General features: G+C 42.3%; 1 protein-coding gene across 1 annotated transcript; it reads left to right on the forward strand.

Annotated features, from left to right (window-relative positions):
* Positions 1-353: 353 nt before the first annotated feature.
* Positions 354-24,339, forward strand: LOC308645735 (uncharacterized protein; the record flags this gene model as incomplete). Its single annotated transcript, XM_081288107.1, has 2 exons — positions 354-1,291; positions 23,388-24,339. 2 exons carry the CDS (start codon positions 354-356, stop codon positions 24,337-24,339), a joined length of 1,890 nt encoding a protein of 629 aa, XP_081144233.1.
* Between the last annotated feature and the right edge of the window lie 491 nt (positions 24,340-24,830).

A 24,830-nucleotide genomic window follows, 5' to 3' on the forward strand; every position in this document is an offset into this window, starting at 1 on the left:
AATCCTGACAGACATGGTTTGGGTTACCTAGAGTTAATATAGTTTGTTATTGATTTTCCTGCTGGTTTGAGGCTTGGGATATTTTCAGGGTTGAAGGCCAATAATGACTGTCTGTTTTGTTTCTAGTCATTGCTACAATGTGGAAAAGAATGGACAATTAAAATTTTGGACAATCAACTAGTGTGGTAGAGAGTAGGACAGAAAGAAAAGAGAGGGAGGGAGGGAGGGAGGTAAGGAGGGAGGGGGGTAATACTCCCTTCACAAAGTATATGTGAAAGCTTTTCAAAATAAGGCATCCTTGCACACCCATTTGGTTTCATGACCTTTACTTTCCCCATCCTCCTCCTCAGAACATGAAACCAGAAAACCAATCAGGTGTCTCAGAATTCCTCCTCCTGGGACTCTCAGAGGACCCAGAACTGCAGCCCCTTCTCTTTGGACTGTTCCTGTCCATGTACCTGGTCACAGTGCTTGGGAACCTGCTCATCATCCTGGCTGTCAGCTCTGACCCCCACCTCCACACCCCCATGTACTTCTTCCTCTCCAACCTGTCCTTGGCTGACATCGGTTTCAGCACCAGCACAGTCCCTAGGATGCTGGTGAACATCCAGAGACAGAGCAAGACCATCAGTTATGCAGGCTGCCTCACCCAGGTCTGCTTTGTCCTGATCTTTGCTGGACTGGAGAACTTTCTCCTTGCAGCAATGGCTTATGACCGTTACATGGCCATCTGCCATCCCCTCAGATACACAGTCATCATGAACCCCCGCCTGTGTGTCCTGCTGATTCTCTTGTCCTTGACCATCAGCATTGCCGATGGCCTGCTGCACACTCTGATGGTGCTGCGACTGTCCTTCTGCACAGACCTGGAGATCCCCCACTTCTTCTGTGAACTTGATCAGGTCATCAAGCTGGCCTGTTCTGACACCCTCATTAACAACATTCTGGTATATGTAGTGACTAGTGTTTTAGGTGGTGTTCCTCTCATTGGAATTATTTACTCTTACATCAAAATAGTCTTCTCTATTCTGAGGATGCCATCATCTGGGGGAAAGCATAAAGCCTTTTCCACCTGTGGGTCTCACCTGTCTGTTGTCTCCTTGTTCTATGGGACAGCTTTTGGGGTCTACATTAGCTCTGCAGTGACAGATTCAACCAGAAAGAGCGCAGTGGCTTCAGTGATGTACACTTTGGTCCCTCAGATGCTGAACCCCTTTATCTACAGCCTGAGGAACAGAGACATGAAGGAGGCCTTGAGGAAACTCATTGGAACATCTCCTTTCTTGAGACTGTAGAATGAGTAAAATGAAAGAACACCGGGTAAGACTAATGGAGAGTTCTTCCAACATCACATCCTTATGCTACCATAATTAAACTCCCTTATGCTGTGGATAGTTCATCTTCAATCTGAAAACTGACTTTGTCTTTTCTTGAAAACACCTGTGATCTTTGTGACCTTGATCCACTGATCGTCTTTCTCAATAGCAGAACATAAGCAAAGGATTCCTCCTGTAGTGATTGGGGGATATTTCTCAGGTGAATGTTTGAGAGAGCAGGTCCAGGGAGGAGTGAAGGAAAGATCTTGGTGTTACTGAAGGACTAGATTTCATCTCAGCCCATGTAGAGCTCCATGTCTGTGGCTTCCTGACGTTATTACCAGTTTAATAGCCTAATTACATTTTGATCTTTCTCAATGGGGCTCTGAAGACTGATTATCCAGACAGAATTCTGTTGAGTTCTCCACAGAACAGAGCAGCTGTGCATTGCTGCCTGTCAACCTTCTCTGAGGCCACAGCTCAGAGGCTGATAAGTATTCTGCCTGCACAGCACCAAGAGCACGTACTGCACTTAGCTTCTCATCCAGGAAATTGGGCTGAGTTGTCTACTCACAGATTTGAGGTCGCTATAAAATTTTAGAATTCTATCCAGGAGGATAGCTCTATCTCAAATAATTAAAAAAAATGCCACTTAACTTTGATCAAACAAGATAATCATCTTGAATAAATTAGAGTTAATTATGGACCTCCGTGCCCTGCACCCTGGAGTCCCTCTATCTCTGTGTGAGCCAGTTTCATCCACCTGCTGGCTCCCCGCATGGTCACTGGATGTCTGGACTGCTTGCAGGTGCCATATTCTGACACGATGCCTCTCCCAGAGTGTCCACTCTTAAAATTCAATTGTGTATTAGCTGCTGTGTATTGCAGCATTTCATGTGTTTGACCTATGATATGATTCACAATTTTACCTGCATTTTAGCTTGTTACAAGTTTAATTCTGCCAGGCACAGTGGTACACAGTCTGTAATGACTACAACTCAGGAGGCTGAGGCAGAAGCATTGCAAATGTTCTAGGTCAGCCTGGGCCACTTGATGAGACCCTGTCTCAAAATAAAAAAAAAATAATAAAATGGCCAGAGGTGTAGATTGGTGGAAGAGTACACCCTGAGTTCAATCCTCTTAGTACCAAAAATTGAATTATATCTTATGTACTGTGCCTTCTATTACTCATCCTGATGTATTGGAGATTTACTGACATTATTGTGTGTCAAGAGTTCATTTTCAATGCTGTATATATTTGCAAGACACATGATGATTTCACAATGTAATTATCTCTTAAGTATGTGAGTAGCCATTTCACTTACTTTTGTTGTATGTACTTAAAGTATGCAATGTGAAATGATTATTATAGTCATCAAGTAAATTATCATGTCTGCCATTTCATATATGATAAAAGCACAGTAGTCCAGAGCTCTTTATCTGTGGTTTCTCTGCAGTTATCCATACACAAATGCAATCTGAAAAGTTTACATAGAGGATATTTTTTTAAAAAAATATTCTTAACACATTTAAATTATGCTGCATTTTTAAATTCAATGTACATGATGTATAGTGACTGAACTTTTATTTTGATCTGTGAAAATGAAAAGCTGTGAGGTGAATTTAAACACAGTTATAAATATGGTAATAATGCTCTCTGCTTTCAAAACCCCACTATGAAATACAGCATGTAATATTATTGACCACAGTCACCATACTGCAATAGGACCCCAGAACTTGTTCCTCCTCTCCACCTGAAACCTTGCACCTGTTGACTGACACTTCCTCACCTTTCCCTCCTCCCTGCCATCCCCAGAGTCTGGCAAGTACTATTCCACTCTTTATTTCTATGAGATCAATATTTTAGATTTCCCCCTTGAATGATTTGATCATTATACAATGTACACATGTAATAAATTATCAGACTGCACTGTGTAAAGATGTACAATTGTGTCCTTTAAAATAAAACTTACAAATCAAAGTCTTTGGGCTGGGGATGTGGCTCAAGCGGTAGCGCGCTCATCTGGCATGTGTGTGGCCCGGGTTCGATCCTTAGCACCACATACAAACAAAGATGTTGTGTCTGCCGAGAACTAAGAAATAAATATTAAAAATTCTCTCTCTCTCTCTCTCTCTCACTCTCTCTCTCTTTCTCTCTCTCTCTCTTTTTCTCTCTCTTTAAAAACAAAGACTTTGACAATGCACCAGGAAGAAATTATTTTTAACTAATAATAGACAGTGCTTTGCTCAATTCACATGGACACAGGAACTCTTACACATATGCAAAGTTTTTGTAAATTCCAGAAAGTCTGAGTTAAGGGTCCAAAAGAAAATAAAGCAAGAATAAATATGTTACCTTTTTGTAACATATTTGAGGTGGTTTCATGCTGCATCAGACTTTAATGAAAGATAATTATGAAAATTGTTAAATGTTCACTTATAGGGAGCAATGGCCAGCGTCTCCTTGGAGAGCTCTTCTTCCTGCTGAGGAGGGTGAAGCCACCTGAGAACTTAAAGTCTAAAATAATTAGTGAAGAACAAAAGACAAAGAGTCAGAAATATATTTTCAAAACTGGAGCCCCTGATAGATCCAGTCCACACAAGAGTTGGAGCTAGACAAAAGAAGATGGCTCTAGTGGTTTATTTAAGGGGGTACATCACAGGCAGGGATAAAGTTTCAAGGGCAGAGTCTTGCTTCCTGATATTTTGCAGTCAGCAGTTGATCGACATCTTGGCAGGTTACACCCATCTCAGGTGCTGTGTGGGACATGGCAGAGTGGGATAGGAATTCACAATGTGTCAGGGCAGTTAACCAGAGGAAATGTCCACTGGTCATTCCCAGACACCAGATGATCCTATCCACTAGACTCCATGTGCGGTGGTCCACACACAGCCCCTGGATGGTTCATGATAGTTACTCACGGAATGAAGTGAAAATTATTTTAACAATGCATGTAGAAGACTCCCCTCCTCATACCCAGCTGTGCTTCATATTAACTGGCATCTGTTTAAACACAAGCATAATGCCAGAGAGGCTGGGAACATACGAGCACAGGACCTGAGCATCACTTAAGTATGATGTCTCTTCCAGTCTTGGTCTGTCTTCATTTTTACTTCCTTAGAAAAGTTTCCTTGAAGTCATGTCCTGTGATGACTACATGGCTGTCAGTCACCCCTTGGGTATGCAGTTACTATGAACCCCTGCCTCTCTGAGTCCTGCTGATTCTGGCCTCTCTGTTCACCAGCATTGAAGATGGCCTGATGTATCAGATGGTGCTGTGACTGCCCTTCTGCACAGTCTCAGAAAGCCTAACTTCTGCAGACTCACTCGGATCATCAACTCCATCTATCCAGTGCCCTCATCCACGAGGTCCTGATTCTTCCATGAGAGGAGAAATAGGCAATGCACAAGGAAAACAAGCATGACAGGCATGTGATGAGCCATCTGGATCTCCTTCCAGGAGAGATGGGCTTATCAGCACAGCAGCTGAGTGCTGCTAGCAGACAGCCCTTCACTCTCAGACCCCTTCGGGGAATGCCTCATTCTCCTCCTCAAGGAGATGCCACTTTTCCTACCCAACAGAAATCTGCTGCTTCTTAAACTTAATGACCTACAAAATATTCTGAAATGTGTTTGTGTTCTTGTGCTGGTTGAGCAGGGATTGTGGTGAGCATATTAGTTGGTAGGAGTATCATAACCAATTACCTTGGACTGGGTATCTTAATAGAAATGTCCATACTCATACTTCTGGAGGCTTGAAATCTAAAGATGGAGGAGTCTACCAGGTGATTCTAATCTGTTCCTAGGTGAAGCTGCACCTGCTAGTCCATTAATTTTTACCTTTCATCCCATCAATTCCATAAGGTTCATCTACAACATGGAACCCACAAACCACACAGCTGTTTCAGAATTCCTTCTCCTGGGCCTGACAGATGGCCCAGCCCTGCAGCCCCTTGTCTTCAGCCTGTTCCTGTCCATGTACCTGGTCACCATCCTGGGGAAACCACTCATCATCCTGGCCATCAGTTCTGACTCCCACCTCTGCACCCTCATGTACTTCTTCCTCTCCAACCTCTCATTTAATGACATCTGCTTAAGCACAAGCATGATCCCAAAGTTGCTGGTAGACATCCAAGCACAGAATAAGACCATCACTTACACACAATGCCTCTCCCAGCTCTGTTTTGTCTTGGTTTTTAGTGTCTTAGAAAATTTTCTCCTTGCAGTGATGGTCTTGACCGCTATGTGTCCATTTGCCAACCCCTGAGCTACATGGTCATCATGAACCCCTGCCTCTGTATGTGCTTGTCCAGGTCTCTCAGTCTACAAGATATAAAAGAGCTACATTTTCTTTGTTGGTAAGTATATATTTGGGGTTTACTAGAAAACTTCCATGGGTCTCACTTGCAAGGCACCATGAGTGGATGGGAGAAGAAACAATGGAGAGAACTGGGTGATCTGTACCTGGCTTCTGGGGCCAGGGGACAAGCCAGCCTGAAAGCCTCCCTTCTGTTTCCTTGGTCTTCAAGGATATGCACCCCAGGGATCAGAATGGTAGTGAAATTACTAGTCTAACAAGGAGCTTTGCATATTGAGCCCCAGGGGTGTGGAGACTGCTTAGATTCAGCTTGTGGCCACCCCACTCCACAGCCCTGCCCAGCGAAGAAGCAACACTGGAGCCTCCTCCTAGAACCCGCTTCCTGACCAGGACCTGCGGGCCCAGTCCGTCTGTCTGCACTTCCTGGGTGTGCGCCTTCCACCACCCATTTAAACTTTTTTTTTTGGCATGCTCAGAAAAAGGGAATATGAGGTTCAGAAATGACAGGAAATATTTGAATAAAGTTATTGTTGTATTTTACATATAACTTCTGCTTGCCTATGTGTTTAGGGCCAATAGAAGTACATTCTAGTGTAATGTGAGGCAAAGTAGTAAACCTTCATGACCTGGGAAATAAACACTGAGACCTGTCCAGGCAAACCATGCCCATCTGAGGTGGAACTAGCATCCACCACCCTCAGCTTCATTGTTGATGACATTTGCATAATTAGATGATGTCAGTGGTGTGATAGGTCATGAAGCTCATCAGTGAAGATGTCTTCAGTCCTAATAAGGAAGGGAAAACCTAATATTAAAGAGCTCAAACAATAACACGAGTTTCCTGCAATGACTCAGAGACAGGGAACACACTGGAACAGAGAGTGATTCTCTCCACGAAGGGGCCACGTCCTGGTACTGGTTCTCTTGGTCCCCAGTTATTGCAGAACGTGCTGCCATCAGGTGTCACACCCGGACATGATCTCAGAGACAGGAAACTGAATGTCCTTCCATCGGTCCACTGGTGGGTGACCTTCCCATGGGTGAAGCAGATTACATCTCTGAGGTGCCCTGAGTTGTGGCTCTCAGGTGTCCAGCTGCTGTCTCAGTCACTGTGACTAACTTACATGACAAATTGCTGCAAGGCACTTGTTTGCAACAGGGGATCTGTGGAGGAGGAGCATTAGTGGATGATCTGGGCTCTCAGGTAATCAAGTGATTCCAGAAGGGAGAAAACACAGAAAAGAACATGTGATAACCACGCAGGTCATGATGGAATTGATGTAGTCGGTACTTGACTGTTTTCCCTTACACAACATCATTCCCAGAGACCTCTAATGCCTTTGCATCTCCAGTGCAGATATAACTGTACAATTTATTACATATAAGTGCTTCCATTTCATGTGTCTCAATTCAAACTTAGTGGATGGATTCCATGTCTCCCTGTTACTCTCATCACTTCGCCTAAGAATCTCTTGTGCTCTTGGGTTTGGCAGTTACTCTTATATTTCAAATATTCCCATTATGGTGCTAGTAGAACTGAGGAATATTTTTGATGGTAATAAAATGCTTTATCTATTTTATTCTCTTATAAGTAAAGTCATTTCCATATCTCCTCTATGTCTAATGTAGGAAATAAAAGGTGGTTTTATAGAGGGGTGGATTTGTGGGTTGTGGTGGAGTGGATTTTCATTTTTGCATAGTTCCAAAGGATCTGCTAAGTAGCTGAATCAATTTACCTTCTCAATAAATATTCCTGATTTTCCAAATTATCTCTAATATTTAAATTACTCTGATAATATAAAGGATGCAAAATGGTAGTTGATTAATTTGTTTATCTCATTAAGAGGTTTAGAGTGCATTCACATATTATTGTCCATTTATTTTTCTGTCTTGTGAAGTATATATCTGTGACACATCTACTGAATTCTTCATATATCCTTAAAAAAGGCAATTTATAATTGTTCTTTATATAATTGGTATAGCCATCCTATATATGTATAGCATGCATGGATATATAACATTGTCTCATTTTGCTTGTGCCTCATGGTATTCACTAGTTGGCCACAGTGTGCAGAATTCCCATGGTTTAATTGGTAAGTACCTACTCTCATGGTCTGTGCTCAGGAGGTCTCTATATTGAAACTTGTACTTTCCTCAATAAAGGATTTTTAGTTCTACCTTTTCCAATTTAGGTTGAAACCACATGAAATTTACTTTTGCCTTGACACAAGTTATATATGAAATTCATTTTCTTTTTCTTAGTGCCTTTGACTAAATAATCCATCTGTTTCCTGTAAGGTCAATTCAGAAATAAACTGTTCATTTACAGGTGAATGTTTTCTGGAATTTCTTTTCTAAACAATACTATTGTCGTATCTTTCCTGATCTAATATCACACCTTTTAATGTCTGTAGACCATCAGTCAGCCAAAACTGTTGCTGTGGTAATAAAAAGCTCTAAAACCTTTTTTATTCTTACTTACAAGTGTAACTTTTACAACAGGAATTTGTGCCCATATTTAATAGTGATAGGAGGTGGAACTTGTTAAATTAATTAGGTTTTTCTAAAGTCATGGAGCTTCACCCTGAGATCCATGGCCTTGTAACAAGAAGATGAGAGCAGAAATTCCTGTCCTTGCTAAGAGAAGACACCACAAACAGGTAGCAGTGTGCAAACCACAAGAAGAGTCATCACTAGAGTCTGCATCATCTGTCACCTGGATCTTGGAATTTGCAACACGCAGCCCTTAGAGAAATAAATGTCCACTACTGAACCTTCCCAGGCTACGGTGTTGTGCAATAGCAGCCCCCGTTGACCGAGGCTGACATTCATTCATGAGTACAGAAGAAAGCAATCAATAAGAAGCCAACGTACAAATCAAGTGACACAAGAACAACAAGGTAGAAGACATTCTGATGAGTGTTTCACTTTATTGGTACATTATAATAATACATAGTAGTGAGATTCATTATGCCATATTCAGACATGCACATAATATAACATGATTAAGTTCATTTCCTAGTAGCTTCCCTTTCCTTTCTTCCTTCTCCTGATCTGCTCATTCTATCCTACTGATCATCTATTTATTATTATTATTATTACTATTATTCATGTATTGATTTATGCCTTGGTGATTTTGGGCCTCCTCCATGTCCTATTTCACAGGCTATAGATAAATGGGTGAGTTTTTCATCATAGGGACCCCAGAATACCACCCCATTCATATCACAGTGATTAGTTTACAAAGGAGCAAAGGTCCTGATTCTGGACTGTGATATGTGAAAGGATATTTTCTTAATAACTCCATGAGATGGTTGGCTCTCTGTTGCAACAAAACCTAAGGAAAACAGAGTCTGCATTCTGTAGGAATATGACCCCTGGAACTGAGCCAGGCTTTCAATGACCAGAGGGGCAGCGTTAGGGTGAAACTAACAACAGGAGGAGTGAATAAGGGGCTTGTACTGTGTGTGGAGGTTCAGCTTGTAAAATTTAATTAACTTGGGATGATCAGCTTCATGGTGTGAGCTAACTCAGTTAATAGTGTTTTCTGTGTTTTGAGCTAGACCCATTCTCATTCATGAAATTCAAACATTCCATAATTATGTCAAATTCTGCAATATATAATTTAGGCCAAATGCATGAAAGAGGAAGCCAAGGTTAATGGGTGTGGTTTTGCTATGTAAATGACTTATTGATAACCCCTGAGCTAACTGCCACCTACTGTCATGGTTGACTGACACTGCATAGCTCCTATAATCTCTGCGGAATTACTTCAGCTCAACAGAAAATGGCAGGGTAATTATCAGCCTTGGAGACAAAGTTTAGAATATCATGAGTTATAAAACAGGAACTCAGATTGCAATCATTTGGGGAAGCCATAAATGGCCGTGTACATGGGTTGAGGTAGAGGCTAGTCCTCCTCCTGTACTGAGATGCTTACTTATCTTCATCCTTTGTCCTAATGTCCTACTGTCACTCACATTCCTCTGAGAAATACCCCCAAATCTCTATAGCCAGAACCCTTTGTTTATGTTTTGCCTCTATGGAATCTGATCACAGAATTAAACTCAAAAAGGTTGCATGAGTTTTCAAAATCCCAAACAACTGAAGACCCCAGTCAGTTTCCAAGTCTAAGTGGAAATACCCAGGCAGAAAAGGGCCTAAGCATGGCACCCTAAGACCTTAATGGTAGAAGAGAACTCTTTGCGCAGTATCCAACTCTTTAGACACTGATTCATTTTAGAAGTAAAAGCACAAAGCACAGAACTAATCATAAGGAAGACATTTGAATGAGCTTCTTTAAGGCCTCCTTCATGTCCCTGTTCCTCAGGCTGTAGATAAAGGGGTTCAGCATTGGAGGAACCACAGAATACATCACGGAGGCTATTGCACTCTTTCTGGATAAGTCTGTGACTGCAGAGCTAATGTACACCCCAAATCCTGTCCCATAGAACAAGGAGACCACTGAGAGATGAGACCCACACGTGGAAAAGGCTTTAGACTTTCTCCCAGATGATGGCATTTTCAGAACCGAGGACACAATTTTAACATAAGAAAAAATAATCCCCCAAAGAGGAAGACCACCCAGCAGGCTAGTCATCACATATACCAGGATGTTATTGATGAGGGTGTCAGAACAGGCCAGCTTGATGACCTGAACAAGTTCACAGAAGAAGTGGGGGATCTCCAGGTTTGTGCAGAAAGACAGCCTCAGTAGCATCAAACTTTGGAGCAGGGCATACGTAATGCTGATGGTCAAGGACAAGAGAATCAGCAGGACACACAGGCGGGGGTTCATGATGACTGTGTATCTGAGTGGATGGCAGATGGCCACGTAACGGTCATAAGCCATTGCTGCAAGGAGAAAGTTTTCCAATCCAGCAAAACCTGCACCAAAGCAGACCTGGGTGAGGCAGCCCGTGTAACTGATGCTCTTGCTTTGTCTCTGGATGTTCACCAGCATCTTAGGGACCGTGGTGGAGATGAAACAGATGTCAGTGAAGGACAGGTTGGAGAGGAAGAAGTACATGGGGGTGTGGAGGTGGGAGTCAGAGAAGATGGCCAGGATGATGAGCAGGTTCCCAAGCACTGTGACCAGGTACATGGACAGGAACAGTCCAAGGATGGTGGGCTGCAGGTCTGGATCCTCTGAGAGACCCAGGAGGAGGAATTCTACTGTGCCCGCTTGGTTTTCTGAATTCGTGCTGTTGGAGAGCCTGATGGGGAAGATACAGGTGATGGGATAGATCATGGATGCACAAGCCTCCGTATTAGGAAAGTTCGGTGTCTGCATTGAGAGGTGAAGTAAATGTTACACTCTTCTCACCTCCTGTGACCTGCTCACAGCCTCCTGTCTTCCGCACTTCCACTCTCCCAACTATCTGACTGTTCCAAGTTTATTTCATTACTACCACCCCCATTCCTCTCTGTCCTACTAATAGAAACAAACAAGCAACTAATATGTGGCTTTTTGCTTGACAATTCTCCAATCCTTAAATGAACAGTAAATGAATAAACAAACAATATTACACCAAAATCAATAACAGCTTTAATCAACATTTCAACTCTATGTATGAATGATATGTCAAAATATGATCTACTGTCATGTATAATTAAAAAGATCAAATAAAATAAATTGTAATAGATTAAAAATAAAGATTTCAACTCATAGATACGTGGCTTTCATTCTGGCTTCAGTGCTTGGTTCGTAAACAAGGAAAGTTCATGGGTTGTGCAAGAAGCATCAGACTCCTTATTTGTGTTTTGGGGAACGATTATAAATCCAAATTGGTGTATTACCAGGATGAATAATGGGAAGTCAAGTCTTCAACCATAGTGGCTGAGATCCAGGACACTATTAGTATTTCTGTTGTGATTTGCTCTTGGCACAGACATAATTAGGACACGAGGCACAGTTCATTATAGGAGGGAAGAGAGGAGTGGAACAAATGTGGGGAGATGAAAGATAAACAGAATATCCTTATTCAATAAATGAAAACATCAGGGAAGTATCATTGAGATGCTCACCAGCAACCTGCAAGCTTGCATAGAGAATCAGGAAGAGTGAACACCTGAACAAAGCTCATGACGTTCCTGTGTGTTTCTCATGGGCATGCACTAAAATGTCTTGAAATGAAAACAAACACAATAGCAGTGCAAGTGTTAACTGAAATAATTTAAAAACTAAAAGAGAAAACTGACTTTTCCTAACAATGCATCCAAAGAATGATAAAAATTTGAAGTCTTGAATTATCACAGATATGAAAATTTTAATTATATAAACATCTCAGGTACTCAAAAGTCAGATCAAAAAGAATAAAGAACTGGGTGTGGACCATTCAACACTTAATTAAAAGTTATTGCCATTTTTGCATTATTAGTGTTGAAAACAATAAGTAATACATATTCATTTTCCATATCCTTAATACTATGAGGATTGTACATTTGTCTTCCTCAACAGAATCACTATAGTGAAGTTGATATACATTATTCCTGGGGAAGGAAACGGAGCAAATCATAATCCATGCATTATGTGAAAATGGACCCCACTGTTATGTATAACCACAAGGCACTAACAAGAAATTTTAAAACACAAAACTTCATGTACATAACATGGACTTTTCTTATTTTGAAAAAAATAGCATGTTTAATCACCTCTTAATTTGGGTACAATTTTCTTTAGTTCATTAACCTTAACTACTTTACTTTGACCCAATGTCTTATTATATCACAATTTACTTTTCCTTTCTCTAACTGCTCGTCATGTTTAATTATTGAAAAAAAAATATATATATATATACATCTCCACACAAACACACACACACACACATAAAATGAGCAAACTATAAGAGAACTTAAAATAACACATTAAGAATAATGTAATTTGGGCTGGGGATGTGGCTTAAGCAGTAACGCTCTCGCCTGGCATGCACGGGGCGCTGGGTTCAATCCTCAGCACCACATAAAAATAAAAAATAAAGATGTTGTGTCCATCGAAAACTAAAAAAATAAATAAATTCTCTCTCTCTCTCTTTAAAAAAAGAATAATTTAATTAAAACCTGGTTTTGCATCTGCAAAAGGAAGGAGAATGGAGTGCAACACAAAGTCTTTGTTATATTCGTGCCTCCGAGGTTACGCTGTGCTGTTCTGGTGTTTTTGTTTGTTTGTTTTTCTCTCTCTCTATATATATTTTTTATTGGTTGTTCAAAACATTATAAAGCTCTTGACATATCATATTTCATACATTTGATTCAAGTGGGTTATGAACTCCCATTTTTACCCTGTATACAGATTGCAGAATCACATCAGTTACACATCCGGGTTTTTACATATTTACTAGTGACTGTTGTATTCGCACCAAGATAAAGCTGAGTCAATGGGATTCAGCCTTGGGATGGCCCTTGTTCTCCACCTGCTCTTCCACAGTATTTTCATGAACAGGAAGCAGTGCTGGTCAAGACCTGGTCTGCCAAGGGAATTATGAGCCAGGAAGGAAAAAGTTACTAGAAGCTGGCCACAGACCTTTGCCCTTAGTAAAGTAAATGAAAGAAAAGGTTAGAGAATTCTAGAACAAATCACAACCATGGCAAGAGCAGAGTGCTGTGGGTGTGGTAGGCAGCGCTGGACCCAGGGCAGAGTGAGGTGTTAGTGGGAGGAAAGCCACTCGGTGCTGGGGCACAAGAGGTGGCAAACCTGTGCAGAGGAGGCACAGTCAGGCCGACACCCTGCAGGTGACCTAGTTCTGCTCCTCCTCCTCAGGTCTTTACCTCACCACTGCCCCAGATGGACTGACAGACAAAGAAGTGCCACCACAGGAAACATAAACCAGGAGGCTTCAGATTACCTGGTGCCAACACCGAGCACTGACATGGCTCTTCCCTGCAGCGAAGGATAAAGATGGAAGCTCTGTTCTCAGGGACACGGACACAGTGCAGCACCTGCCTCCTGTGCGGAAAGGATGCGGCTGAGCCCAGGGCCAGGGGACTACATATTCACCTGGGCCAGCGTGGAGTAGGGGTCAAAGGCAGACTGTCATCTCCGTGGCCCTTGGGGCTTCAATATCCAAAGCTCCTCATTAGCCAACTCTTTTGGCCTCCTGCACAAACCCTGAGGGTGCGCACCCGAGGGATGGAGAGAGAGCAGCAGGTGTGGAGATGAGGCCTTTCGCTGAATGCCGGGTACATTTCAACAGTGTGGACAATGGGGTTTCCCAATGATGGCGCTTAGGGTGTTCAGGAAAGAGAGGAATGAGGGCTGATGCTCAGTGAGAGAAACTGCTCAGCACCTGGAAGAACGGAGTCGCCATCAAAGAGGACCAGAAATTGTGTGGGCACAGCACACGGGAAGGTCAACACCATGAGTCCCATATAAATGCTGATTCTAAGACGTCTATTAGGCATTCACACGAGGATGCCAAATGGACATTTGGATGTACTTTGGGAATTCTATAGAGACACTTAGGAGACTATTTGTCTTAATATCTCATTGTCTAGTAACTGATTAGGTACTGAAAGAACCATAAAAATACCCACCTTTTAAGGCTGAGCCTTTGTATGACTCTGTGAAATTTGAACTTCTTTGGCATTCCATAAGCAAAAGCTTCTAATATATTGTCCGTAATCAGAATGGGCTACAACAGACATTTCACTTACTTTTTAGAATTTTACCACTTCACTTTTGCAACTTCAGACTAGTAGCACACATAAACACATTGCAAGTAACAATTAGAGGTCATAGATGTAAATTAAGAGTCTTAATTATCAATATTGTTACAAATTAACAGAAAATACTTTGATATGAGGACAAGGTACCTCTGTGATCGTAACTAAAAATCTCTAGGGATTGTTTGTTGCCATAGGAAACTCAGCTTTGCTGACTGTTAGCTGCAGTCATCAAGGATGTGAGGTTAGTGCAGGGAGAGATCCAGCAGTGCCCCTTTAGAAAAGAGAGTCCAGGAAACATGAACACCTGAGCACGGCGCTTCTTCATTGCTGAATTGGAGTTACAGTGAAGGCTGGGCTGTCTGATGAAGGGTGCTCAGTAATGAAAATGAATGTGATTCCCTTCTCACACCAAAGGGAAAAGTAGATTTCCATGGCTTCAGCTTCTAGTGGGAAAGGCAAGGCTACTACTATGTTCTCAAAGTAGGCGTTTCAGTACCAACACCTCCTGAGCAGTGAGGTCCAGAAAAATGCTGTCAGAAAAATAAAATAAAGAGGGAAGTGATGGGAGGGGAGGGGAGGGAAATTGGGGATAGGAAAGATAGTAGATTGAAACAGACATTGTTACTGTATGTATATATGTGACTGCATGACCAATATGATTCTGCAACATGTACACTCAGAAAAAATGAGAAATTATATCCCATCTATGTATGATATATAACAGTGCAAAAATGCATTCTACTGTCATGTATAACTAATTAAAACGCATAATTTTTAAAAAAGTGAGTATATGAACAAAAAAATTGACAAATTAGATCAAAGCACCTTAGTATATCTACTAAATACACTAACACATATGATAAAGGAGACATATGTCTAAAGAATAAATTGTGGTGTATAAAGAAAAAATATAGAGGACTGCTATTGCAGATTACTTAAAGAATTATCAGGATAGTTCTTTAATTTTTAAAAAGATAAAAAGCTCAATGGAAACATAATACATAGTTTTCACAAAACAGAAAATAAGTTCACTTCTATGTGATGAGACATTGATTCCCTTTGTAAGAGAAATTTAAATTAATTAAATTATACTGTACACCCTTTAGATTGTCAGACTAAGTAAAAACATTTGCAGAATGGTGTGGAAGGCCAGGAATATCTGCTTGGTGAGTAAAATGGCTCAACACTTTGAAAAAACGTTTAGAACTAACCAAAGGTGAATAGTTACTATTACAGCCAAAATAGGTTCACCCCAAGTTTATAAATCTTTTTTTTCTTCATACACTAGAGAAGATTCAAACAACCTGATTCACAGTAGCAGAAAAATATATGCTAATATTTCAACACCACAGTATCTCTGATTTTTAATGTCTCAATACATAAATAGGGAGTTTGAAAATGATTGGATAACCATGAAACAACATGATTGATTCTGCAAAGCAGGGTGGTGGCAACCATGAGGCATGGATTTCATTTATCAGATTTCAGCTTTAACAAGGTCAAAAGGAAGCACTTATATAATAATAGTACAGGAATCTCTAAAGCAGTGATTACAATGCACCATAATCTTATGAAAATGAATTTTTTTTTTGTAGGACAAAATGATCAGCTACTGGCTGCACCTCTACCCCAACTTCAAACACCCAGGGTGTCCCCCAGGTCAGACAGCTCTTTGCTGGACCATAATTTTTTATTCTTAAAATTTTCAAAGAAGCTTCTAATATATTCTCTTTCATCACTGCTGATGGCCAAAAATACAGACTTAGCTGTTACTCCCTGCTCACCATTTCATCAATGCAGTTTTCAATTCCATCCCAATAGTTTCAGTTTTTTTTTCCTTCACATTAGATGAATTTAAGGAACGATTATGGCTTGTTGATTCTAATAGAGAAACAATTAGAAAATCCATACAAGGCAGGACCATGCAGCTGTGCCCAGACACTCTGCACACTGGATGGGATTTCATCAGTCATTTGACAGGTGGAGATGGAGCTCCGTGTTAGTTTTCTTTTTAAAACAGCTTCCCTTAGAATCCATTGCTCTACAGGAGGACTTGCGTTTCCATAAGAGTCCATGCTGCTTATTCAGCTGCTAGAGGAGGAAGAAGAGAAGCCCAGCAGAGAGGAGGAGCAGGGAGCCAAGGAGTCCTGGAGCAGCCCTGCCCAGCCAGGAGGCAGCACCTGAGCCTCCTCCCTCAGATGAGCCATCCTCACCAGGGTTCCACTGCCTCATTGGGTCAGCCTACATTTCCTGAAGGGATACCTTCTGTCATCGATATCCAGCTGAGACGTTGAACAAGCAGCCTCTTGAATCCAGCCAGGTAAATAAAGTCAAATATTTAATATTTTGCATATATTATGTATCTATTGAATATATTATGTAATTCAATTTAATTCTGATGTTTTAAAATATGCCTCAGCCAAAAAAAAAATGGTGGTACTCATTAAAGTTTTCTTCTTATTTTTATACATGACCATCATTCCCAGTAGACATTTCAGCACATTAAGCACTACCCTGATATTTGCATTTATCACACTAGGAAGGTTCTCTTTCTTTTGTCTTTCCTCAGGTGCCCTGACACATCCTTTCCTATCAAGGAATATAGAGTGCTACCATTGATACTCCATAAGAATAAAAAAAAAGAGACAAATATTAGGGTCCTATAGGCCAACATGGTGCTGGTTGCCTTTGAATTATATGTTTCTCAATATGAAACACCCCCCAAGTTCTTTCCAGGTTCATTGAAGTATAATTGAATAAAATCCATATAGATTCAAATGTGCAAAGTGACGATTGGAGGTATGTATACATTACCAAATGAAAACCCCAATCTGGTGAGTTAAAATATCAATCACGCACAGTTCCAGTGGTAGAAATAGAACATCCAACTTCTCTTGAATTGAGTCTCTGTTCCATTCACAAAGCATGTGGTGGAGGCTGGATAAAGTTAAGAGTCTTGATGTCAACACCCTACCAAAAGGCAAATGCTGTCTCAGCATCTTCTGCCTCTCCCTGTGGACAAAGGCCATTGTACCAAAGGGACACTCCTAGCAGGACCCTGACTGTCTTGTAAGTGTGAGTTTCTTATAAGTGTGCATTTTAGGGAAGTGTTTCTATTTTCATGTGTTCTTGGATGTCTCTATATTTCACTTAGTCCTCTTATTGAGCTGATGGTCTTTTCTTTAAAATCAATAATGCCACCTGTCATCTTAAGGGAAGAACTCCCTGAGAATGAGAGAGAAGGTCACACTTGGAGTTTCCCAGCTTCCCTTAGAATCCATCGCTATACAGGAGGACTTGCATTTCCACGGGGAGACCTTATAACCTTCAATGGAGGCAGCACTTTGAGGTTTTCTCAGGTCCACCATAATGGATGCAGCCCATCAGCTACAAGAAATGTCATTTATAGAGATGAAGGTTTTTTAGAATATATTTAAGAAACATGAGTTCTTGAGACTGGGTTCTGCTGTGCTGGCCAGGCTGGCCTCCAAGCTGCAATCCTCCTGCCCTAGCATGTCCAGTAGCTGGGATCACAAGCATATAGCATGGCAGCTGGCTGAGGTGGACACACTGTGAAGGCAAGGAAAAGACAAGAAGCTTTGGTCAGGAAGAAAATATTACAATTATAAAGGAAAGTTATGAGATCCGAGTGATCATTTCACAGTGCTGGTTCTGTACTGTCCAGAGGTATTGAGAGAGCTTGGTCCAGAATGAACTCAGCCTCGAGAATATCAGAGCTCAAACCCAGTCTGAGCCAAGCACTCACTGTGAATCCCACATCCATGACATAACCTCACCTTACCTAGCTGTCCTTGTGAGTACACAGGGATGCCCATAAGAGCTAACCCATCTGCAGTTGGAAAAGACTTCTGGGTGATTCTAAAGTAAGCCAAGGATAGGGAACCATCACTTTAGGAGACTGATTTCAAAACTGCATTCATGACATTTCTAAGGCAGGGGTGATTCTGACTGAATAGCATGTATTTGAGCTTGTTTTCCATCTAAGCATTTAGCACAGCACATGAAACAGAATTGGTGTTCAGTTAAAAATATGTTTTATAAAGGGAGTGGAGGCAAAGGAGGAGCAAGTGAAGAAGGACTGAGAGAGGACAGGGGAAAACATCAGAATATTCACTGGATTCCACAACCAGCCACAAAAAATATACACATGTGTATAATGAACGGGTTCTCAACACTCAGCACACATCCCAGCCATCAGAGGCCTGGCTGAAGCACAGACCGCTGGTCCTCTAGCCCAAAGTGGCTCTGCATTTCTATCATCAACTCAATGAGGCTGCAGTTATACAAACATTTTCTCATCTTTTCACCCCCAACTTTTCCATCAGAATCTTCAACTACATGGAACCCAGAAACCACACAGCTGTTTCAAAATTCCTTCTCCTGGGACTGACAGATGACCCAACCCTGCAGCCCCTCCTCTTCAGTCTGTTCCTGTCCATGTACCTAGTCACCATCCTGGGGAACCTGCTCATCATCCTGGCTGTCAGCTCTGACCCCTCCCTCCACACCCCCATGTACTTCTTCCTTTGCAGTCTCTCCTTTAATGACATTGGCTTCAGTACAAGCACCATCCCAAAAGTGCTGTCAAATATCCACACCCAGGACCAGAGCATCACCTCTCCCAGGTCTGCTTTGTCATCGTTTTTGCTGTCTTGGAAAAGTTTCTCCTTGCAGTGATGGCCTATGACCGCTATGTGGCCATTTGCCACCCCCTGAGTTATATAACCATAATGAACCACACCCTCTGTGTCTTCCTGGTCCTGATATCTCTGTCCATCAGCATCTTTCTCTGAGTTAGTATCTTACGTCTTCAATAAACTAACAAACCCACTCCTAAAATTAAGTGGCTTCTGTTCACAATCTCCAAGCCCTCCTTTCATGAACCATAAGCATATTACATACTATTCCATGTCGGTTGCAAAAAATATTTTAGAGAGAGGTAAAGTTTTAAAAAGGATCAACTTTTACTGAGTCATAGCTAGAACAATTCCTTTTGTGGGGTAGGTATTCATTTTCTGTATCATCACTTTTTATGCAGGAAGAGGTAAATATCCTTAAAATAAAATTTATTTTAGTGGTTTTTTTTTCTCACATGGTTTTTATTTAATATTGCCTCTTAGGAGAAGATTGTAAATGCAGTAGAGAGGAAGGGTGTGTCTCCGTGAGATGGGCTGTAAAGTTAGGTATGAGAAGGAAGAGGTGGCAGCCCGTGGTATCTCAGCTCAGAGAAAACCCAGAGGAACTTGTCAACCATCATTTCCTCAGTCATCGTCCTGACCAAGAGGACATGACTCTCACCGCAGGTGAATCCCTGCTGAGCTAGCTGTGTTGATGGGATGCTAGAGATGACCTCCACTGTGACCTTCACCCAGGCACTCAAGTGACTTGGCTCAGTGTCGCCCACCTTCCCTTGCAGTGCTCCTCCTCTTCCTCATCCGGCCGCTGCACAAGCATCTGGAAACTGTCCTTAGGACCCACTAACAAACTCCAGCTGTTTTCTCCTCTTTTCTCAAATCCCTGCATATATCATCTTTCCTCTAATTCCTGTGTTTTGGAAAAAAACCACACGTGCTACATTAATGACAGTGATTTAATCATAGTTGAAATGTTGAGACCACCTTATCAAAATACGTGTCAACACTGAGATTTCAGGAAGCACATTCTCTGCTCCTGAACGTGGCTCCTATTTTGATCCTGCCTCTAGCTACACACCACCTCTGTGGACGGGGAATTGAAGACCTTGATGACCAGGGGAGTCTCTGTGGCTGTTCTCAGGTGGACATTTTCAGAAGGCTCATAACAGAATCCAGCTGGCACTTCAGTGTCCTATCACAGTACTGATGCTGAGAGGTCACCTCATGTGGTGGTAGATGGCACATTCCAAATTCTGACATCCTGAGTTCAAATGTAGAGTTTCTTTATACAAACCCCCTGTGGGGCAGTGGGAAAGCACAGTGTTAGAGTGCGTGCCCAGCATGTGTAGGCCTGGGTCAGTCTCAGCACTCAAAGGGAGGTGGGCAATCTCTCTCTCCCTGAACCTCTTGAGTGTCCACATTTTGCAACACTATAGTTTAGATTTTTGTCCTGCTAGGTCCCATCCATTAAAACCTTGGTCACCAGCCTTCAACACTACAGGCAGTGGTGACACCATTCAGAGGTGGGTGCAGTGGAAGGCAGGCAGGCTACTCGGGCGTGGTCTGGAAAGGGAGGGTGGAACTCCAGACTCCTCTCCATCTTCATTTCCTGGCCGCCTCCTCTGCTACATACTCCCTCCATCATGTATGGCCTGGTTCAGGTCCCAGAGTGACAGAGGAGGAGACAATGAAGGGAAACATCCAAAGTCCTAAACAAAAACCTTTCCACCTTTTATGTTGATTCATCTAAAAATGTTCATTCAGCAAGAGAAATCTGAATAACACAAGATCTTATCTATATATGGTTATTTGAGGTAGTCTCACATCTAAAGGACGGATCATTTTTTTAAAAAAAAATTAGTTGTAGATGGACACAATACTTTTATTTATCTTCATGTGGTGCTGAGGATCAAACCCAGGGCCTCACACATGCTAGGCAAATGCTCTACCACTGAGCCACAACCCTAGCCCTACAGGACAGATCTTTACACAAAAAAAATAGAATCAGGCTCCCTGAAACAGTCAGTTAAATAGGCATCCCTTTGTTTGAGACTGAAAAGGAGCCCTGGGATTCTTTAGAGAGATGTCACATGCTGTGTGATCAGGGCCCTTGCCACACAGCTGTGCAGAGAATTGAGTGGAGCAAACGTGACCTCAGAGATCAGGAATCGGTCACCCACCCTGAACCCCTCAGTTCTGCAGAGTTGGTTTTCACGGATGTGCCCTCTTGGGATCAGAATGTCAGTAAAATATCTAGTCTAATGAGGAGCTCTGGGTATAGAGCCCCAGGGACACAGAGACTGCAGGAGTCCTCCTGGGACCACTCCTTCAGCAGCCCTGCCCCAGCCAGGAAGCAGCACCAGGGCCTCCTCCCAGAGACGAGCCTTCCTCAGGATCCTCCGACTCACTACGGCTGCTGCCTTTCCTGAGGACACATCCTCCACCTTCAGTCTCCAGGTGAGGTTTGGAACGATATTCCTCACGAAGCCAACTAGACCTCAAATAACCCTCAGTTAGGGCTTTGGAAGAGCAATTCAGGTTCACCTAATTCATGGATGACTTCATTCATTTTATCTCCTGTTTCAGCAGAGGCCAGGTGGAATGAACCCTGGTCTCACTGAGGTCTCCTTATTTTCCTACTTGACTCTCTTAGCCGGAGGGAGTTTCAGCACGTTAACCCTCCCTGATATTTGCATTTATCATGCTAGAGATGATGTCTTATGGTTCTCTGTTTTCATTTGTCATTTCCACTGCTTCTTTCTGAAAACTGAACAGCGTTTCATGTGATGGTTCATGACAGTGATAAAAGAAACCAACAGGAATTGTCAGTATCACGGTGTCTATTTAAAAATAAAAAAAGTACTGGGTACTTTTGATTTATTAGTTCCTCATTGTGAAACATTCCCACATATTTTTACAACTTTATTATGATTGAATAAAAATCATATGCATACTATGTGCACACTGGGATGTTGGGAAATACCATGCACTGCAAAATAATGACCATAATCAAGTTAATACACCATGTGGTTCCCAGATGGGGGTGGGTCAGGGCCACATTCAGATTCTGTTAGTCCTCTATTACATCAGGTGTAAATGGTGTCATGGAAACCTCTGTTCCCCTTGGAGACAAGGTCTTGGTGTACGGGGACACTCCTAATAGGACTCAAATTATCTGATAGCTTTGAGTACCTTGTACTTTCTGACTATCAGGGATTTTAAGTTTTTTATATCTTTTTTATATTCCTGTACATTTCAATTTCTCTCTTTTTAATCAATTTTTCTCAATTAAACTCACATTTTTAAAAAGTCAACAAAATTTGTCAACGCCAGGATTGAACTCCTTTTACATGAGAGAGAATCTCCTAGACAGAGTCGCTCAGTTCCCTTCAGATGTAATTGCTAAGGGGGTGACCTCTGTTTCCAAGGGGGATCTCCTAAGCTTCAAGTATAGAAGCAACTTGTTTAATCTTTGCTCGGGTCCATCTGGATGGACACAATTACTATGATTAATTTCCTGGGTAAGACGGACATACACTTTTTAATAGATTAAAGAAAAAAGTTTCTAGATAGTATCTTGGAGTGTTGCCCAGGATGGCCTCAAATTCATGATTTCTGCTGCCTCCTGAGTAGCAGGGATTCCAGACATGCATCATCACACCTGACTCCAATAGATACATTTTCAAGGCAAGGGAAAGACTAAGAGGCTTTGATCGGGAGGAAAATATTAGAATTGCAAAGCCCAGTGATGAGATCGGAGTGATTGCTGAGGAATGCCAGCTCTGTACCATGCAGAAGCATTTGCAGAGACTGGTTATGGGTCAACACAGCAGTCAGAATATGGAGCCCCAACCCCGTTCTGACCAGCAAGCACCGTGGATCCCACACCCATGATCAAAGCTCACCTCACCTCCGTGTCCTCATATGTAAATGGGGTCGTAGTCAACTACACACCTGCAGGTCTGTAAGTCTCTCAGAGGATTCTAAAGGAAGCCAAAGGTACAAAACTTCCTTCTCATCTTGAGGGTGAAGGCCTGGGATAACTGACTGCAAAGCACCCTGCGTTTCCTGCTCAGCACTTAGCACAAGACAGGAAACCTGATGGTGTTCCATAAAAATTATGGCAATCAAGGAAGTTGAGGGGAAAGGACAATGAGTGTGCAGCACCAGGGAGGAAGGAGAGGGGAAAACTTCTGAGTATTGGCTTGAGCTCAAAGTGCCCATGAAGACTTCCTGTACTAACTTACTCTCAAAACTGAGCACGCATGAAAGCCATGCAGAGGGTCTGTTGGAACACAGGCTCCTGGTCCTCATTATCAGAGGGTATCAGCAGCAAGACTAGTGTGGGGGCCAAGACTTTGTGTTTCTATCATCTTCCCTAAAGCTGCTGTTGGTCATTCATTCATGGTGTGTCACCCCATCTTTTCCATCAGATCCATCAACACCATGGAACCCATAAACCACACAGCGGCTTCAGAATTCCTTCTCCTGGGACTGACAGATGACCCAGCCCTGCAGCCCCTCATCTTCAGCCTGTTCCTGTCCATGTATCTGGTCACCATCCTGGGAAACCTGCTCATCATCCTGGCCATCAGCTCTGACTCCCACCTCCACACCCCCATGTACTTCTTCCTCTGCAGCCTCTCCTGCACGGACATTGGCTATACAACATGCACCATCCCACAGATGCTGGTCAACATCCAAACGCAGGACCAGACCATCACCCACACACGCTGCCTCACCCAGGTTGGCTTTGTCATAATTTTTGCACTTGTGGAAAGTTTTCTGCTTGCAGTGATGGCCTATGACCGCTATGTGGCCATTTGTCACCCCCTGAGGTACACAGTCATCATGAACCCCCGCCTGTGTGTCCTGCTGGTCCTGGTCTCCCTGCTCGTTAGTGTGGCTGACGCCCTCCTCCACACACTGCTCTTGCTGCGGCTGTCCTTCTGCACACGCCTGGAGATGCCCCACTTCTTCTGTGAACTTGCTCATGTCATTGAGCTCTCCTGTTCTGACACCCTCACTGATAACATCACAGTATTTGTTGCAGCATGTATATTTGCTGGTGTTCCTCTCTGCGGGATCATTTTCTCTTATATTCACATTGTGTCCTCTGTCTTGAGAATGCCTTCATCAGAAGGAAAGCATAAAGCCTTTTCCACCTGTGGATCTCACCTGTGTGTTGTCTCTTTGTTCTATGGGACATCTTTTGGGGTGTACATTAGCTCTGCAGTGACTGATTCCCCCAAGAATTCTGCAGTGGCTTCTGTGATGTATGCTATTGTCCCTCAAATGCTGAACCCCTTTATCTACAGTCTCAGGAACAGGGACATGAAGCAGGCCTTGAGGAAACTCTTGGGTAGGACCGGTTCTCTGCTATGATGCATCATTGGCATGAACCTGGCTCTCTAGAGTAAGATAAAGGGAACTTTGAAACCAGAATCCCTGACTCTTCTGTCACTATAGTTTTTTCTAAACTGATGAGATCAACTAATGTCCATGTGCATTATAATTTGGTTTAAAACCTGATTTTTCTTTTTATCTCATTTGTAATTTTTGACACATGATTCCATTCTCCAAGCACAACTTCTTTCCTTGAGTTTCATAGAAGAGGAGGCTGAAGGAGGGATTCTGGCTTCAGACACTTTGCTCTGGCACACTTAGAAAAAGTCCCTCAAAATATCACATCCATACCCTAGCCCTCCTCACTTGTTAATAGAACCTATGTGATAAGAGGTTGAATGAATTCATATAATTTTTTTTTTGCAGAGAATGATGTCATCACAGATTATTTCCCTGGGGCCTTAAGTGTAATTTTACATAATCTTATAAGGAAAGCAAGTACACATTTGTTTAGAAAGCTTATTTTGTGT

Source organism: Spermophilus citellus (genome assembly GCF_964194105.1).
Source record: "Spermophilus citellus genome assembly, chromosome: 3".
NCBI lineage: Eukaryota > Metazoa > Chordata > Mammalia > Rodentia > Sciuridae > Spermophilus > Spermophilus citellus.